The sequence below is a fragment of the Lactuca virosa genome, chromosome 3, assembly GCF_052849685.1.
Source record: "Lactuca virosa cultivar CGN04683 chromosome 3, Lactuca_virosa_CGN04683_v6, whole genome shotgun sequence".
Taxonomy (NCBI): Eukaryota; Viridiplantae; Streptophyta; class Magnoliopsida; order Asterales; family Asteraceae; genus Lactuca; species Lactuca virosa.
In genome coordinates, this window is record NC_136428.1 from 156,132,889 (window position 1) to 156,152,102 (window position 19,214).

A 19,214-nucleotide genomic window follows, 5' to 3' on the forward strand; every position below is an offset into this window, starting at 1 on the left:
ATGGTATGATACTATTCGTTTTGGTGAATAGTTTTCGAGTTGGAACCCATACAATGCAACGAGGAGGGTGAATAGCAACATACTTTCATTAGTTTGGTGGGGGTGGGAGTCGAGGTACACATGGGGTATATGGGGTAAAAGCGGGAAGATATATGTATTTGGGTCAGGGTAGGGTGGTCTAGGGACATATGGGGGTGGGTGTGTGTGGGTGTACACCCAGGTAGGGGTAGGTGTGGTTAGGGGTGGGTGTATTTGGGGGTTTAGGACATGGTAGGATAGGGTATGGTGTTCGTGTGGGTTTGTATGTAAGGGCGGGGCTAGGTGGTAGTGGTGGGGGGATTGGCAATGGCAAATCTATATTTTTTTATATAGGGTTACTAGTGGTTATTTATATGGTCGGGTTCGGTCAAATGACAATAATAATTGGGTGGGGCAAAATGGTGCATTTTTTCATTTAAAGAATAAAATTGAAAGTAATCTATAAATAATAAGAAAAATATTTCAATTGTATGCTACAATTTTCATTTTATAAATTGGAAACATGATATTACCTAAACCATTTTATAAGTCGGAAATATAATATTACCTTAAACAATTGAAGAATTTTAGAATGCGAAGTTTGATTCAATAACTTTTTAATTTTATCAAATTTATTGATTCAATAAGTTTAACTTTCAAAATTTAATCAATTCATAATACTAACAAATTTAGAAAAATTATATAAACAATTTTCAAAATCCATGTATTTATTAAAATCATATAAAAATTGAAAAAAAAAGAGAAGAAAAGAGAAGCGTGCATATGGAATTATGGATCACATAACTGAATCAAATGAAATTGCGAAATTAACGAGCCTACAATCACTTCCCAAAATCAATGATTATGAAATCTATAGACGAACGGTTTAGCCAACACTAAACCTTATCAATACCTTACGAGAGGAACCGCTACCAAAGGAACTCTACAAGCATCGAAATCCAAGGCTACAAGATACATTTATTCGTGAAACATTGGTCGATCTGAGGTAAGTAATCGTCTTCTCTCTTGCTTCATTAGCTTTTGTTATTTGATTTCATGTTGGTCGTGGCTTCTTTGTTCGGTCAGTGTTATTTGATTTAGAGAGACTAGAATCACAAAGAACTAAAGAGCTTTCATCAATATCCACTTTGTTTGATGAACACGAGAACACCCAAACTTAGACTTCTTTTCATCAATCATATCTATAGAGCTTTAGCCTTTCTTTCTTTATCAGAAAAAAACCCATAAAAAATCAAGCATGAATTCCACTGTGATTTCCAAAGAAGACAACTGAAAAGAAAACAAATCCTTCATTTGTTGTATTAATTCTCTCCGTCAATTCAGTTTATCTCTCTTCGTCTCTGTCTATCCTTACTCAATAAATGTTACCTCCTTTCATGGCATCTGTTGGAATGATCAAAATCTAGGACAGGTTTGACCCAGGGGTATTTTGGTAAAAACTATCCCATTTTTAGTTTTTGTGTTAGATTTGGATTTGTTTTAGTTTAGTATGAATAGGATATGTATCTATGACGGTTTAATTAAGTTTTATTCACATTTTTCTAAACAAATCTTGGAGTACAAGCAAAATTTCTCAAAAAAAATTTCCACTGTTTTGTTCTTCACCTGTTCCTCCTCTGTATCATGTTTTTCTGTCCATGTCCTGCTGTGATTTCTATGTTTGTTTATTTTGTGTGATAATGTTTGTGAATTAAGTGAATTAGTTCTCAGATAAGTAATCTTTGTGCATTAAGTGAATTAGTTCCTACTCTGTATCATGTTTTTCTATCAAGCTATAAGTGCTTGTTGGGAATCATTCATTTGAATTCTAACGTATTAAGACCATATAATATTTAATATATTATACTAAATATGTATTATGTTGTACATAATTAAATTTATATTTTTTAATTCATTATGCTTTTTGTTTATGTTCTACAACGTCACAGTGAAAGTGAAAGTGAAAGCATTCAATATTTATTTAGGTTCCAGTGGATTGTGTCGATTGTTATTTTGAGACAATAAATCATCCGTTTTATATAGCTATTTCTGTATATTAGTTAACATGTAAACATGGGAATGTTTTTTTCGAAAGAACACTTAGCCGCTAATTTAATTTTAAACAACAAATCCAAGCGTCCTTTATTTTATATAAATGATGCATAATATTTCTAATTTAAAAGATATGTTGTCAATTTGTGGTATTTTTATAGTGTATTTTTAGTAATTATTTTTATTATCATTTTATAAATTTGACAAGACATACCTATACAAAGAAATTCATTGGGGATTCAGCAATATCTTTTGCAACAGAGGTTGGAATTGTGATGGGAAGCTTTTGTCAAATGGAATTCCATACATAGGAGAAAGTAGCAAAACAAAATAAAGAAGAAATGATTAACAGATTACGTGTAATTTATATATCATTTTCCTCAATCTATTCATTTTTTGTCAAAATTTGAACTTCATAAATGGAAGTAATTTATTATTAAAATTTTATTAATAACGTTCAATTTTAATTTATGTATTAAATGTAGGAAAAAATTGAATTACCGCACGAAGATAAAGTTCTGATGGAGTATGTAAATGAACAAATGCGGAGGCAATGGAAACACACACGAAATATTTTCAAAGATTATTGGAAGAAACATGGAGGAATGACAGATCCATAATTTGCAAGATCTAAAATGAAGCCAGATTGTCGTAGCGAAGAAGATTGGGGTTATTTGTGCAATTATTGGGAATCGGATAAAGCGAAGATAATTATTAAATTCTATAAACCTTATAATTTCATTTTAGAATTCTTATTCTATGTCTTGTAGTATTATAAAACATGCGTTGTCAACTACACAAAAATATACACCTGTAAAAAAATTCTCTTAATCTTGCACATACACACATTTTATGTAATTAACTCTTATTTATATATTATTAACCACGTATAGTTCAAATTTTGTAGCAATATGCTGAACAAATGAAACATAATCGGGAAAAACTTGTTATTCCAAGTAGAGGAGGCTCACGATCGATAGCAAATCACAAATTTGCCATGGTAAACTATCAAATTAATTCATATTTAAATTAATATATTCAAGAAAAATTATTTTTTACCTTTACTTATATTAATCATTATTATTGCAGACAAATAAAGAGACTCAGATGCCCCCAGCCCAATCGAATTATATCATAAGTTGTATTTTGATCCTATAAACAAATTGATAAATGATGAGTCACGCATTCAATACGTAAGAATGATTTCTTGACTAATATTGATTTTTAGTTATAATATATTGATATTGGTGTTATAAGTTATTATAATATGTTTTTATGTTGTATTAGGAAAATATTCTCCAACTCAAGGAGGAAGAATGCGCCAAATTCGTTTCGGCGGGAACAAGCATAACTCAAGAAATGGAATACGACATAGAGAAAAAAGTCATTAAAACTATTTGTGCCAAACATAAAACATTACTATCTGGATGGGAGGCTTCAAGTGGACCTGTTATGAGGAAAAAAGATATACATCTCTTATCAACCGCAGAAACATCTCAATCAGCCTCAAAAGACGAAGAAGATATGAAAAGTAAGATTTTTGCACTTGAGGAGGAGGTTCGAATAAACGAACAAAAAGTCAAACAAAGTGAGGAAAAATGTGAAAAATGTTCCAGTTTATTATCTCGAAGTTCCCGGATTCTCAAAACATATTATGTCCACCCGATGAAGATGAAGCCCGTGTGTACGATGACATAACAGATCTATCAGAGCAAGCGTAACATTCTTGACCGTTCATTAAAATTTGGAACTTCTTTCACGTATGGTTTAGTTATTGACTAGTTTCTTAGACATTTTTGTTTGTTGTTTTAAATTTGGATATGATGTCCAAATTACAATTTATTTATCTAGTATTAGTTCATTTGGTGTATTAACAAGCGCATTGTTTATATTAGTCACTATAAATGTTAGTTTAAGACTAAACTTTGGTTTGAAACTATAGCAGGTTAGGGACCGAATGACATTATATTTGAGACTAGTATTCAGTCACTGCTGGAAAATCAGGTTAGGGAGCAAATGACATTGTATCTGAGACTGATATTCAGTCACTAAAAATCTAGGTTAGGACTAAATGAAATTCTATCTAAGACTGACATTCAGTTACTGAAAAATATGGTTAGGGGTCGAATGAAAATGTATTTGAGACTGACATTCGGTAACTAAAAAATCGGGTTAGGGACTGAATGAAAGTGTATATGAGACTGATATTCAGTCAATAAAAATCAGGTTAGAGACAGAAGATGATAATATTTGAGACTGATATTCAGTCTTAAATAGATATTATCAGTGACTGATATGACTTGAGTAAGGATTTTAATGAAGCGTATTGGAGACTGAATGATATAGTATGTAAGACTGATTTTTAGTCCCCAAAAGTTATATCAGGGACTGATCTTATATGAAATCGTGGATTTAAAGAAAACACATTTAAGACTGAATTTGATATTATTAGAGACTGATTATCTGTCTTTGATACTATTACATATTAAGGACTGATTTTCATTTCGGGATATAAAAAAAACACTATCTAGGACTAGGTTTCTGGGACTAGCTTAGGACTAGCGAAATCGGTCCCCGATTCTCATTAGAGACTGATTATTAACCATCAAAGACTGAATATGTCAGTCTCTGATGCCCCTTTTCTTATAGCGGTGAATTCCTCATAGAGACATCGTAGGCTAAAAGAAATATTTCCTGGAGCAATAGGTGTGTTAGATGGAACTCTTGTACATGCAGTTGTGCCTGCTGATCAACAAACTCGCTACAGGTGAAGTGGAAAAGGTGAATGCTTTCAAAATGTTTTAGGAATTTGTGATTTTGATATGATATTCACATTCGTATGGGCCAGTTGGGAGGGTATAACACATGATTCGCAAGTTTTGAAAGAAGTTGCATTTAACCCGACTTCAGGCTTTCCGTTTCCTGCTCCAGGTTTGTAATTCTTTTTAAATTTATTCTAAAATACGATTTTAAATTTCTATATATAATACTTCCTTCACTCATGTGTATAGATAAATATTACCTTTGCGATGCTGCATACACCAACACTCGTGGATTTATGACTCCTTACCGCAACACGAGGTATTCGTTATCTGATTATCGACGGCGACGTGCGTTAACTAAGGAAGAAAAATTCAATTATGCACATGTGCAACTCAGAAATGTTATTGAACATGCTTACGGTGTTTTGAAGGCGAGATTCCCAATCCTAAAGCAAATGACTCCTTTTCCTTTTTCCGTGCAAAGAGATATAGTCGTTGCTTGTTTTGAAGTCCACAATTTCATAAGGAAATGTGATATTCATGATGAGTTATTTATGGCGTTCGAAGAGAACAATGGTCAAGCACAAGGGGGGAGAATGATGGCCAAAACGTACACGATATGGAATGCGGTTCACAAGGCAATGCATACATGGATAATTTGCGTGGCCAGATTGCGAATCAATTGCGGTCAAATTAAATTTGTAGGATTTTATTTGGATTTTAGTATGATTTTGTGGATTTAAAAATATTTATGTTTGATTTGGATTTGTGTTTAATTTTGATTTATGCTAAATTTGGATTTTATATGGTGTTTATATTTTTTTAATACGTATTTAAGAAATCTATTATGTTATTTTCTAAACAAACACTTGAATTCAATAAAAAATAAAACAGAAGGGTAAAATGTTCATTTCAATAATTTAGCACAACAATTTAGAGGTCCCAATCAAACAGCATGTTAAACATTCAGCTCTTAAAATTCCAGACCCTCTTAGAAATTCAGATCTCTTAAAAATTCAGATCTTAAAAAAATTCAGATTCTGCAAAACAGCCCCTAACTCCACAAACTCATATGCCAAAAAGTCAAGGGGACACATTTGGTAAATGACAAGACTAAAACTAGAAAATTTTGTAATGCTATGGCAATTAATGTTATATATATATATATATATATATATATATATATATATATATATATATATATATATATATATATATATATATATATATAGGTATGTTCAAATGAGAACAATTCTAAATTTGAGAACAAATGAGAACAATTTTATACCACCTATTCGTTAAATGAAGAAAAAAAGTGTGTCATTTATGTTTTACTTAGAGGAAGGGCTTATGTTTAATTTAACATTTCTATTCTCCATGCTTTGCTTATTCTCGCACAAAGCAGCGACACCCCACTCCGATCCTTCCCTCCGCCCAATACCGCCTACTCCCGTTAATCTGAAAGACACCATCAGTCACTAGCAGAGTTTACCACCACTGGAATCGAGAAGCTGATTTTTGATGAAATCAAGAAGATAATTGAAGTATTGGATCGATCGAAAAAGGGAAAGGAGATGTCAATCGCTTAGATCGAAGGAGCTGAAGCCCTTGTTCTCATGGAAAATTTCTGATAATCAATCACCAGGTGAGTACACTTATCGATTTGATTTCACAAGTTACTCTCAATTAATTATGAGAAAGAATCCGGTTAACTCTTTTAGATTGGATTCATAGATTGGTCTAGGGCTTAGTGGAATCCTATTATCAACACCTAACTTAACGCTAGTTAAAAAATCGACAAAAATGGGATCCTTATATGGTGAAAGTTAACATTGAGGAAGAGTTTTTGGTGTCACACACCAACTGTTTGATAAAAGTCCTCTTAGAATTTTTCATAGTGGAGTTGGATTCATGGATTGTTCTAGGGCTTAGTGGAATCCTATTATCAACACCTTAACTTTGAACCCTCATTAAGCCAAACATTAAGGCCCTTAGGTTAAATTGAATTTCACATCTCTATATAAGCAACCAACAATCATGTTAAAAGTGATAAACTTAAGGCTTAACCATTAATTCCTTAATAGAACACCAAAAACGATTTAGAAGATATTATGATCAATTTTCCCAAATCTGTCCTCCAACTTCTAAAATCCGTGCAAGTCAATACGAACATCTAAAAATCACGAGACTTAGTTTTCTGGAAATCTTAGTGTGTCTACTTTCTTCAAACTTTGAATCACATTTCGAAATTCCAAATCCTTGAGGGGTAAAATTGGCAATCTTCTCAGGCTGGTCCATGCTGTCACAGATTTCATGCACTGTCTTCAAAAAATCATAATAAATTCATCAGAGCTCCAAATGTCAAAATTCCAAAGCCTATAGTTAGATATGGATGTATAGTTTCCAACATATAAAGGGACTGATGTAATTATTAGTATATTGATACAGTTTATTCAAATAGTGTTGAGTGGTCCAAAAAATGACAGCTAAAAGTTACCAACTTGTAAATTTAATATAAAATAAGCCAAAAATCATTAGAATGAGATCTTTATATTTCTGAAAAGATAAAAGGGGGAACTTTACCAGTATAATTTTATCAAAATTTAAAAATGGGTTGAAAGGTAAGAAAACATATCCCAACCAGTGGACTACAATCAAAGAGAAAATAAGGAAATATGTACATAAGTTTTATAAGATTAATACAACAAACACAAGGTAAATAATGTTATAATTTTTGTGTAGGTTCTCAGAAAGGAAAGGATCCATCTTGCTCATGCTAGCTAATTTTCAAGATCAATGAGGTGAGTACTAACTCTCCTATTATGTAGGCATTACTTGTTTTATGTTATTGTTCACATATACCCTAATAACATGTGATTATGTGTATCTAATGACATATGATTTATGTGGCTAAGATCCTTTTCGTGTTATCGATTCAATAATCATTTTTTTCCACTTTAATCATATGTGATTAAATACATTTAATCAGATGTGATTATATGTTTCTAATCACATATGATTTTATTTGAAAAAAACAAATCTTGTCTATTTAAATCAAATGTGATTAGATACATACAATAACATTTAATTATATATGAACGCGAAAACAAATCTTTATCCAAATTAATCATATATGATTAAATACATATAATCATATGTGATTATATGAATCTAATCACATATTATTTAATTTTTGCTTTGTCGATTCATTAGTTGTTCTCATGTATTTTATCACATGTGATTATATGTATAATCATATGTGATTAAGTACATGAGCACAACTATTTAATCGAGAAGGAAAAAATAAATCTTGTCCACCTCAAATTATACGTGATTACATACATATAATCACATGTGATTAAATATATTAGAACAATTATTGAATCGACGCAAGAATAAGTATTTTCCATACGAATCATATGTGATTAAATAAATATAATCACATGTGATTAAATACACAAGAACAACTATTGAATCAACACGTGAAAACAAATATTGTCCATGTAAATCATATGTGATTAAATACATATAATCACATGTGATTATATGTATCCAATTATATATGATTTATGTGGATGAGATTCATTGTCACATTCTCGATTCAATAATTGTTCTTTGTCCACTGTAATCATATGTGATTAAATACATATAATCATATGTGATTATATGTATCTAGTCACATATGATTTATACGGACAAAAAATAATGATGTCTATATAAATCCTATGTGATTAGATACGTATAATCACATATGATTATATACACAAGAACAACTATTGAATCGAGAACACAAAGATAAATATTGTCCACATATATCATATGTGATTAAATGCATATAATCACATATGATTATATGTATCTAATCACATATGATTTATCTAGACAGGATTCATTTTCACGTTCTCGATTCAATAATTGTTTTTTTCCGCTTTAATCATACGTGATTAAATACATTTAATCAGATGTGATTATATGCTTCTAATCATATATGATTTTATTTGGAAAAAACGAATATTGTCTATATAAATCATATGTGATTAGCTATATACAATCACATGTGATTATATACACGATAACAAATATTGAATCAAGAATGCGAAAACAAATCTTTATCCACATTAATCACATGTGATTAAATACATCAAATCACATGTGATAATATGAATCTAATCACATATGATTTATGTATCTAATCACATATGATTAAATATAATTAAATACTTATAATCATATGATTAAATACTTATAATCACATATGATTAAATATATGAGAAAACTTATTGAAACGAAAACTCAAAAATGAATATCGTTTATATAAATCATATGTGATTGGATACATATAATCATATGTGATTATATGTATCTAATCACATATAATTAAAGTTGACAAAAAAATAATTATTGAATCGAGAGCGCGATAATGACATATGCGATTAAATATATCTAATCACATTTAATCACATGTGATTATATGTATCTAATCACATATGATTTATGTGGAAAAGATTCATTTTCACGTTCTCAATTCAATAATTATTTTTTGTCCATTTTATTCGTATTTGATTAAATACATTTAATCACTTGTGATTAAATACACGAGAACAACTATTGAATCAAGAACGCGAAAACGAATCATGTCCACATAAATCACATGTGATTAAATACATATAATCACATTTGACTAAATACACATGTGATTATATGTATCTAATCACGTATGATTTATGTAGACATGATTTATTTTTGTATTCTTGATTTATTTGTTGTTCTTTTACAACGTTAACCATATGTGAATATTGTACATATAAATCATATGTGATTAAATACATTTAATCACATGTGATTATATGTATCTAATCACATATGATTTATGAGGACATTGTTCGTTTTTGCTTTCTCGGTTCAATAGTTGTTCTCATTATTTAATCACAAGTGATTAGATTATATGTATTTAATCACATATAATCATATGTGATTAAATACATATAATCACATGTGATTGTACATATAATCACATGTGATTATATGTATCCAATCACATACGATTTTTGTGGAAAAGATTCATTGTTACGTTCTCGATTCAATAATTGTTCTTTGTCAAATTTAATCATATGTGATTAAATACATGTAATCACATGTGAATGTATTTAATCATAAACAACTTTTGTCTATAGATTATATGTGATTACATACATATATAATCACATATGATTATATACACGGGAACAATTATTGAATCAAGAATACGGAAACAAATATTTTCCATACAAATGATATGAGATTAAATACATATAATCACATATGATTAGATACACGAGACCAACTATTGAATCGAAAATGAGTAATAAATATTATCCACATAAATCATATGTGATTAAATAGATATAATCACATGTGATTATACATATAATCACATGTGATTATATATATTTAATCACATATGATTTATATAAACAAGATTCGTTAAAAATAAATATTTTTCAAATAAATCACATATGATTGAATACATATCATCACATGCGATTAAACTATATGTGATTAGATACATATAATCATATATGATTAGATACATATAATCACATGTGATTATATGTATTTAATCACATATAAAAAAGTACATAAAATCACACATGATTTATGCCATTATATGTATTCAATCACATACAATGTTAGTGGCTATAGGTAATGGGCGGTGGTGATAGGTGATGGTGGTGGGTTGTGGTGGCGAGTGGTAGTAGTGTTGGTTTTGGTGGTTGATGGGTGGTGGGTGGTGGTTGGGTGGTGATGGTGGTGGGTGGTGGTGGTTGGTGGTGGTGGTGGGTGGTGGTGGGTGGTGGGTAGTGATGAGTGGTGGGTGGTAGTTGGTGGTGGTGGTTAGTGATGGGTGGTGGTGGCGCGTGGTCGTGGTGGGTGGTGTTGGTTGGGTGGTGAGTGGTGTTAGTTAGTGAGTTTTTTAATTGTTTGTAATTATTTTTTGATTTATATGAATATTATTTTATAGTTTTAATTAAAAAAATTGTGTTTTTCAAATTTGTTCTCGTGATAAGAAATGTTCTCGATTGAACGCTCCCCTATATATATATATATATATATATATATATATATATATATATATATATATATATATATATATATATATATATATATATATTGCTCTTTCCCCGCTTCACGAAGGAAGTAAGTTGGGAATCTACTTATGTTTGCTTTGATAGATATTTTATGTAAATTACATAGACAATTTTGTTAACTTATTTTTTTTACATAGGGACAAAACATACCACCATATGAAAGGATTGTGACCAAAGTCGAAAACCCAAACGTAAAAAAATGGACAAGATATTTTCTATAAATTATAGGGATAACTTTTGTAATTTATTTTTTACATAAAGACTAAACTTGCTAACATACGAAACTATTATGGAAAAATTGTAAAAGCCAAAAGTATTGTGACAAAAGTGTAAGAAGCAAACATATATATTGTGGCAAAAGTGTAAGTATGGTGACGAAAGTGTAAAAGCAAAAGTATATATCGTGTCAAAAGAGTAAAAAGGAAAGTATGGTGGCAAAATTATAAAGTCTAAACTTTACTATTGCTAATAACTTTTGGTTTAATATATAGTATAATTAAAATTGGGGTTTCATGTGTAATTAAAGTTAAATAAAAAAATGTTCTGTGAAACTGGTTACTCAGAGTTTGGGTATGAATAAATACATAACGACATTGACCATTCTAGAATATTATTATATTTATTCAAATATTTATGTATACAATTTTTGTTCTATCGTTTAACATATAGAATCAAGAACATGTTAGGCCTTGATAAAGGAATACATGTAAAATTATTGACTAATTATTTTATTATTTGATTTTTATTTTTGAACTAACAATAATCATTTCCAAACAATTACTTCAAACCTAATATAAATGTCCGAATCTCCATAGGAGCAAGCTCAACAACCAGAGCCGAAGGATCAACGGGCCCACCTCTAACCGGTGCCACCTCACCACCACTTCCACCTTCGACCTTCCATCTCATCTTTTTTATAGCCGACTTATCTTGGTTTGCTGATAAACTTGTTTCTTGTATCATTTTAATCTGTAAAATTAACACAACTCATAGTTTATAACATGACCAAAAATTAGGTAATTTTACAACTTTTGGCATATATTGGTGTACCGTTTTCGCAGCAAAAAGTTTCTTCAATTCGACTTTGACTAAGGTTGACAAGGCAACATCTTCACCAACCTAACAACATTCATAACATGAACAAGTTGATTTCAAAAAACTAAATCATTAAGACATCATTAATGAAAAAATCGAGGATTTATACCAAAGTCGTTAAAGTTAACAACACTTTGATTGGTGTTACCTCATATAGATGGGCTAAACGAAGGAGCACACTTCCGTCCTCTAATTCCTGAAGTGTAATTAACGCGACATTTGGGGGTAAAATATAATTTGGATCCATCGTTGTTGATCTTGTTGAGTGAGAAGCTTTATAATCTTTTTGTTTCTGTAGGGTAAATAATTGTTATTTGTTAAGCCACATATTGAAACAAACTATCACTCCCTGAAAGTGTCCCATTATTTTCTATTATATATTTTAAATATCGTTTATCCAGACAACACTTTATTCAGACAGATAAAAAACAGTATACCTCATGTGCAAAAGCTAAGAGGAGGGGAGAATAAATCTCTTGGCCCGTTGTTCTACGCCACCGCGATCCGCTTCCAACCGCATTGGCACTCATATAATAATTTCCTCGAACCTAAACCATATTTTGTTTTAAGGTTTTAATATTCATTTGATTTTATCTGCTTTTAATTTCTGGGTCCCATCTGAGCAGATGAGACCCAAAAATAATATTACAAACATACCGTAAGTCCTTGACACGTGGTTTTATTACAAATAGTCTCATCAAGGGCTTCACCCACTCCTCTACCATCATCATACAACATATGCCTTCACAAAATAAAAATATTTAGTAATGATTTTATGATTATTGAAAATGAGAAACACATGTGAGAGAGTACCTATGGAACATAATTTCCATTTGTCCATCTTTGATGCTGGCCCCACCAGTTGAACGATCAACAAGAACCGATAATTCGGTTTTGTTGTCTGTTGTGAATATTCCAAGATTTAGCTAAGAACAAAAAAATTTAAATGATATTTTAGTATCAAATATAATAATCTCTCATGTACATTTTTTTGTCACAAGGTTTAAAAAGTTACCGGATAATAGTTTCCGGCTATGGGTTGTGTAACTTGAAGAGGCCAGTCTTCTCTATAATCTCGTACCTAATAATAAATCACAAATTAAATACAATTTTATGAACACAAGAAAGACTTTCGTTTTGTATTTCTTTTTTTTTTTTACCCTTTTGAGAAAGTCTCTTCCATTAGAATCGGTATAGAACACCTTGTTAGTGGCCATATCGGCTGTAATTCTTGTAATGACTTCTTTTCCAACACCATCTTCTACAGGAATTGGACCGATCTACAATCAAGAAACTTTTGTTAAAATATATTCTTGTATATATAAAGTGTAAATTAATTATATGGGGAAATATGGAATGCTTACAATGAATTCAAATTCAGCGTGCTCTTTGTCTTTGTAAACTCTAGTCACCTGAAAACATATAATCGAAAGAATAATATCATTTTCTAAAATATTTTTTAAACATCATTTATTAGATTAATGAAAAAGATTAAGATTCTGACCTGATAGATCCATGAGTTGAACTGCTGATGAACTTCATCAACAAGTGGCCCACGAATGACTTTAATAGGTACAGATCTTGAAGCAATAGATGGGGGTGATCCATTAGGGTGGAAAATGTAAGCTCCCGAAGGCTATCAAAAGATACATATAAAATCCACATGTCAAAAATCCACTTCATCATTTTGTGGGACCCACAAAATGAAAACGACAAATTATCAAAACGAATGGATCTTGAATTATCGTACCTGAATATCAGCTTCACTACCATACCATAGATAGCTTTGTTGTATGGGTAAATCAATCTAGAAGGTCATATAAATAAGTTTAGTCTACAACCTTTCTTTCAAAATAAAAAAAATGTAGAGTTTTTTTGCTATGGATTTACCGATTTATTTATTTGTAACGATTAAAAATGAAACTTACCCCTGTTCTAGAATTTGTAATTCTTTTCAATTGTCCAGATTGTAAAGAAAACGACATCTTCAAGCTTCCTGAACCTATTTCAATGGATTCATCTTGTGGAGTGTCTACCGTGGATATATACCCTCCTGAGTTAAAGATTTTAGAGGAAAGAGACCCATAAATTTGTTTAGGGATATTTTCTAATATGAGAATATCTTTTACACAAATGGTTATTACATATATGAAAAAAGGAGTTATGGAGCGAGTGTTAAGTACCTTTACTAGTTGTTTTAGTGATGAAGTAAGTGTTCCAACCCAAAGGTGGCACAGATGCTTGAAACAAAAGCCAGTATTTTGGAACTTCTTTAGGTGAAATTCCCAAATAAGCCTCGGTGTAAAAGCTTCTTAAGTTTCTTTTTACATTATCGAACTCTATAAATTGTGTTTCGACTTTATTGCCCTTGTTGTCTTGGACTATGACGTTAGCATCTTTGACCTGTTAAAAAGTCATGCAAAAAGATTATTAGTATTAGTCATTAATAACCCTGAATTTTTGAACAAAAGATCGCATAAAAATGGTTCGAAAAGTATAAAAAAAAATGGTGAACTTATAAAACTCACGGGTATCCTGATTATATCTACACGATTCCATCCAAGAGGGTTATATGCGACAACAACCTGAAAAAAAACCAAACCCAATATTTTAAACATAAAAAAAAGTCGGAATTCTTTATTCAAAATTTCAAATTATCATAAAATTTATAATCGTTGTATATTACCAAACTTTTTCCAGAAGGAATGTTCTCTGTTGGTGGGCAAAAGCTTATATTAAGTAACGGACACTGTCACATGTTATATAAAAAAGAACTATATATCAAACCTTGTTATTTTCATTAAAATTTCAAAATTAATTAAAACTCGTTTTCATGAAAAATTTGAAGCATTACCTGAGTAAATCTTGATATGGGACTGGTGGAATTAATGCTTCTCGATTTAGAGGTGGTAAGATCTGATAAAGCTAAATTGACAATAGCCTCAGCCTATTGAGAATTAAAGAACATAAATATATACACATAAATACTAAGAGTTTGATATAAAAGATTAATTAATTAAATGTTGTACCTCATGAGCTCCAATTGCTAAACGTTTTTCATAATCATTTGTTGTATGTTGTTTAGCAGTTCCAGTAACAGCGTCATGATGTTGTGCGATTCCTAAAGCATCTCCAAGACTGAAAGTGTTGGGACCTTTTGTTCGCCTTCCTGCTAGGTATTCTAGCTGCCTTGATGCCTAAAAAATGGTGTAACATTTATATTATTGAAATTTAAGTTGCAATAATCAGTTTCGATTGTTTAGGTTAAATTGTTATGATTACGATTTTCTGATTATTTAGGATCATAATAACCGAATTTAGAGAATCAGATAAGAAATCGCTAGAAAATTGAATATTGAAAGAAACACTTTATTAGATAAACATAAACATAATTCGTTTTCTTACCAAATAATATCCACTCAATGAACGTATGTATCCTTTCAAAGCTGGACGACTAGTAAAGTAACCTGTCCAATAAGAATCTCCACTATCTGCATATCTACACACAAGAAATAAAATTTTTAAATATAATTGATTTCTTTAATGATTAAAAAAATATCTTTATGAATAATCTCAAGAAGCTCACGGAAAATAATCATGGGTTTTTAGTGGCCAAGACACATTTGAAGCAAGTTTTGCATCCGTGTAAATAGATGGAGTGGAATATAACGCGTTCACTCTCCCATCCTATGATTATGAACATATTTAAATTTAATTTTGAAGTCGAGTTTTAAATTGTAAACATAAAAAATGGAGAAAAAAAAGGGAATTTAAATTTTAAAGTATACCTTGTTAACATAGTGAATTAGTTTGTCCATTTGCTTGAACCAAGATTCTGCATATTGGTATTGAAAGTCGTCTCCCATTGTCCACATAATATGGTTTGTTCTTGTGACATTTGCCTGTTTGTTTTATTTCCAAAAATATTATTATTTTGTGGTAAAAAAACTTTGAAATAAAAAAGAAAATGCTTACTTGAGTTAGTGCAGCATCAATGAAATCATTAACTCTTTTCTCCACATTTCGGTCAAACAGAAGAGGGTTGTCCTGTGATTTCATCAAGATAAAATAAAATCTTTTCAATATAAAAATACAAAATCTATACGAAGGGGAATAATTTGGGGTTAAATTCAATTAATAGCAATATATATACTTTCATTGATTCGTTTTATTTTAGCATTTTACTTTCTTAATCTTCCTATCATAGCATTCTACTTAAAAATATATCGGATTATAGCAATGTCATCCAAATACAAAGCAAATATTTAGTGATGTAAATGGGTATATTCTCATAATATAATGTCCTACTAACAAAAAAATGAAAATAAATGCAAGAAACAACAACATACTTTCATTTATATATTTATTATAGCATTTTACTTTTAATTTTTTCTTATTAAAAGATTGTACTTTGAAAATTCCACCAAATTAAATAAACATTATTCAAATACAAAGAAATTTTCAAAGATGTAATCGGGTTACTTTTCCAAAGTACAATATCAAAATAAGGAAGACATTAAATAGAATGCCTTAAGTATAAGAAAAAAAATTCAAATGTACAATGTTGTAATAGAAATAAATGAAAGTATGATGCCAGTTAATTTTCAAAGTACAATGCCTTAGAAAAACAAAAGCACAACGCCATAAAAAGAAAAAATAAAATAGGATGCTATTAAAAGCAAATAGACAAAAGTACGTTGCTATTGTTAGAAACATAACCTGAATGGGCTCAAAGTCTCCACTAACTTCAAAATTAAAACCATCCGGCGCGCTATAATGTCTAGGAAACGCGTTTGTAAAAATTTGAGAGGATTCACCAAATGTTTTTGAGCCACGCCATATCACTTCAAGGCTTTTATCAACCTTCCTCTTTGCTCTATCTTGATAATCAATACGTGCAAAATGCAATGAATCAAACCCGAGCTACATCAACATTTAAAAAAAAATCATATAAGTATATAACAAAAATAAAATTAAAAATAGTAACATCAAGAATCTTGAATTATTGAATTATTATATATACCTCGGCTCCTAAAAGATAAGCTTGAACTGCCGAATGCCCGAATGGATCAATTTGCCAACCGGCTCGAGGAGTTACATTGAAATTGTACTTTATTAAAGCATGACCTAAACTTGTTTGATCAATCATGTCTATGTAATGTGTAGCTGCTTCATCATGCATACACCACCCTCCATTTCTGATTTAATTAAAATATTTAGATCATTAGAAAGAAGTGTTTTTAGTAGCTAAAGATTAGTGATTAGGGAAATAAATATATATAAAGATTGTACACGAATTCTAATTGGCCTTTAGTAACGAGTTTTTTCACTTGGGTTTTGATCTTCTTGCTTTGTAATAGCCACCATCTTTGGAAAAAGGCCTGAAATGAAATTACGTTTAACCCATTGTTTAGTCTTAAGGTTAGTTAGGTAATTTTACTTTTTTTTTTTTTTTTCTCAATATTTGGTTATCAATAATCAGTTTAAATGCACATCAATACACCAATCAATGTTGACATCTGCAGCATTTATTAGAATTTATGTGTCTCTTTAACTCTAGGAATACAATTTAAACTTTATTTTTTCCAATCATACCATAAAAATCATTTTGGTTTGATATAACATATCGTAATGGTTAGTTTGGAAAATTACTGGTGAAATATAATATAAGTATATAACAAATCAAAATCGTTGATTTGGAAAAATGTAAAAAAAAAACTTTTATGGTTTGATTGAAATTGTTCTTAATTTTATTAGATTACATCAAATGAGGTTTATACCATTTCCGCAAATATGAACTTCCTGTTTGAATCACGGAGTAGTGACATGACAACTGAATCGAGCACATTTTCAACACAAGCACCCTATAACAAAACATCATCAAGAACACATTCAATTTCAAGTGAAATCATATAATATAATCAATCTGTATGAATCGACATTTTAACTTAAAATTCAAATATATGAACCTGTATACTGTTATTCGATCCAATAAAGTACTGATCAACTGTCTTCAACCAACCGACATCATCATGTGAATGTGGAACTAAGTGAACATTCAACTTCCCTTCAACAATCCCACTTCCAGTTTCATACCCAGAAATCAATTCACAAGAAAGAAGAACACAAACTACAAATACCCATGAAAAAATGGGAAATTTTAACGAATCAGACATCTTTTTCGTCATATTCAGAAAGCCCTAATTGAAATCATCTATTATCCATCCGAATCCGCTTGATGTATCTTCTTAATCCAGATATATAATGTAATGCGCATATAATGCCAAGAGGAACAACTTTCTTGTCATTAATTTAGTGGGGTGGCATTGGCAAGTAATAAACATTGGTTTTCCCTCGGCCGGCGGTTTTACTCCACGATTGGAAGGAAAGATACAAAAAGAAGGTTATTTTGAAGAAAAATATAATACTAAACTTTTTGTGGGTATTTGTACTCTTTATGAACTCTGTTTAAAGGATTTATCTTCTCTAGATTTACAGTCACGTGTTGTCGGTGTATTTGGGTGAAGACTGAAGAAGGAAGTTGGAAAAATGTGGTTTCCAAGGATATGCTAATTGAGTCAATTGTCAGGAAATGTTTTATTTGGAAATTATTTATTTATTTATGAGTATTGATGAGTATTTATGACACATGATATACATCAAAACGATTTTTTTAATAATTATTTATAACAATTCAATCATCTTTTTGGTAAAATATCATAATGCATACTTTAAAGCTTTGTGAGTTTCAAACCCCGCAGATATAACGTAGAAAGTTTAATCATTATTTGTCTTTGTTTCTTATAGCATTAGATGCGGGCAACAAAACAAGATGCAACATCAAGTTGTGTCATCTCACATGTCACATAAGTAAGTGGTGTTATAACATCAAGTGGGGAAATGGGCAACAAGATACAACACCAACTTTTTGAAAATAAATATGTTTTCTTTTTTATTTATTTTTCCGAAATTGGGTTTCTTTTTTTTTTTTACTTTTTCGTTTTTTTTTTACTTTTTCGTTTTTTTTTCTTTTTGCATTTTTTTAATCACTAACATGAATATATTTTTTATAAAAAAAATTTAAAAAAAAAAAAAAAAAAGACATAATATTTAAAATCTAAAATTACGATTACAATTAAAAAAACATAATTTTAAACCT

The 19,214-nt window shown here is 30.2% G+C and overlaps 1 protein-coding gene across 1 annotated transcript; it reads right to left on the reverse strand.

Annotated features, from left to right (window-relative positions):
- Positions 1–11,560: 11,560 nt before the first annotated feature.
- On the reverse strand, positions 11,561–18,513 carry LOC145166741 (Glycosyl hydrolase family 38 protein). Its single transcript, XM_079085771.1, has 26 exons — positions 18,025–18,513; positions 17,836–17,919; positions 17,348–17,436; positions 17,079–17,253; positions 16,775–16,978; positions 16,031–16,102; positions 15,844–15,957; positions 15,642–15,742; positions 15,461–15,554; positions 15,085–15,252; positions 14,910–15,002; positions 14,742–14,804; positions 14,584–14,640; positions 14,239–14,458; positions 13,984–14,108; positions 13,806–13,862; positions 13,560–13,691; positions 13,420–13,467; positions 13,216–13,335; positions 13,071–13,136; positions 12,869–12,981; positions 12,713–12,797; positions 12,493–12,603; positions 12,204–12,347; positions 12,011–12,079; positions 11,561–11,929 (listed from the first exon to the last, which is right to left on the reverse strand). Exons 1-26 carry the CDS (start codon positions 18,241–18,243, stop codon positions 11,738–11,740), a joined length of 3,015 nt encoding a protein of 1,004 aa, XP_078941897.1. The 5' UTR covers positions 18,244–18,513; the 3' UTR covers positions 11,561–11,737.
- Between the last annotated feature and the right edge of the window lie 701 nt (positions 18,514–19,214).

What these genes read in the sequence shown, in the direction of transcription:
- LOC145166741 (XM_079085771.1), bottom strand. Translation starts at nt 18,243, where the DNA reads ATGACGAAAAAGATGTCTGATTCGTTAAAATTTCCCATTTTTTCATGG. An exon ending in CTTATCTTTTAGGAGCCGAG is followed by an intron (nt 16,979 to 17,078) that starts GTATATATAATA and finishes ATGTTGATGTAG; the next exon opens with CTCGGGTTTGATTCATTGCA. An exon ending in CCACGTGTCAAGGACTTACG is followed by an intron (nt 12,604 to 12,712) that starts GTATGTTTGTAA and finishes AATATGGTTTAG; the next exon opens with GTTCGAGGAAATTATTATAT.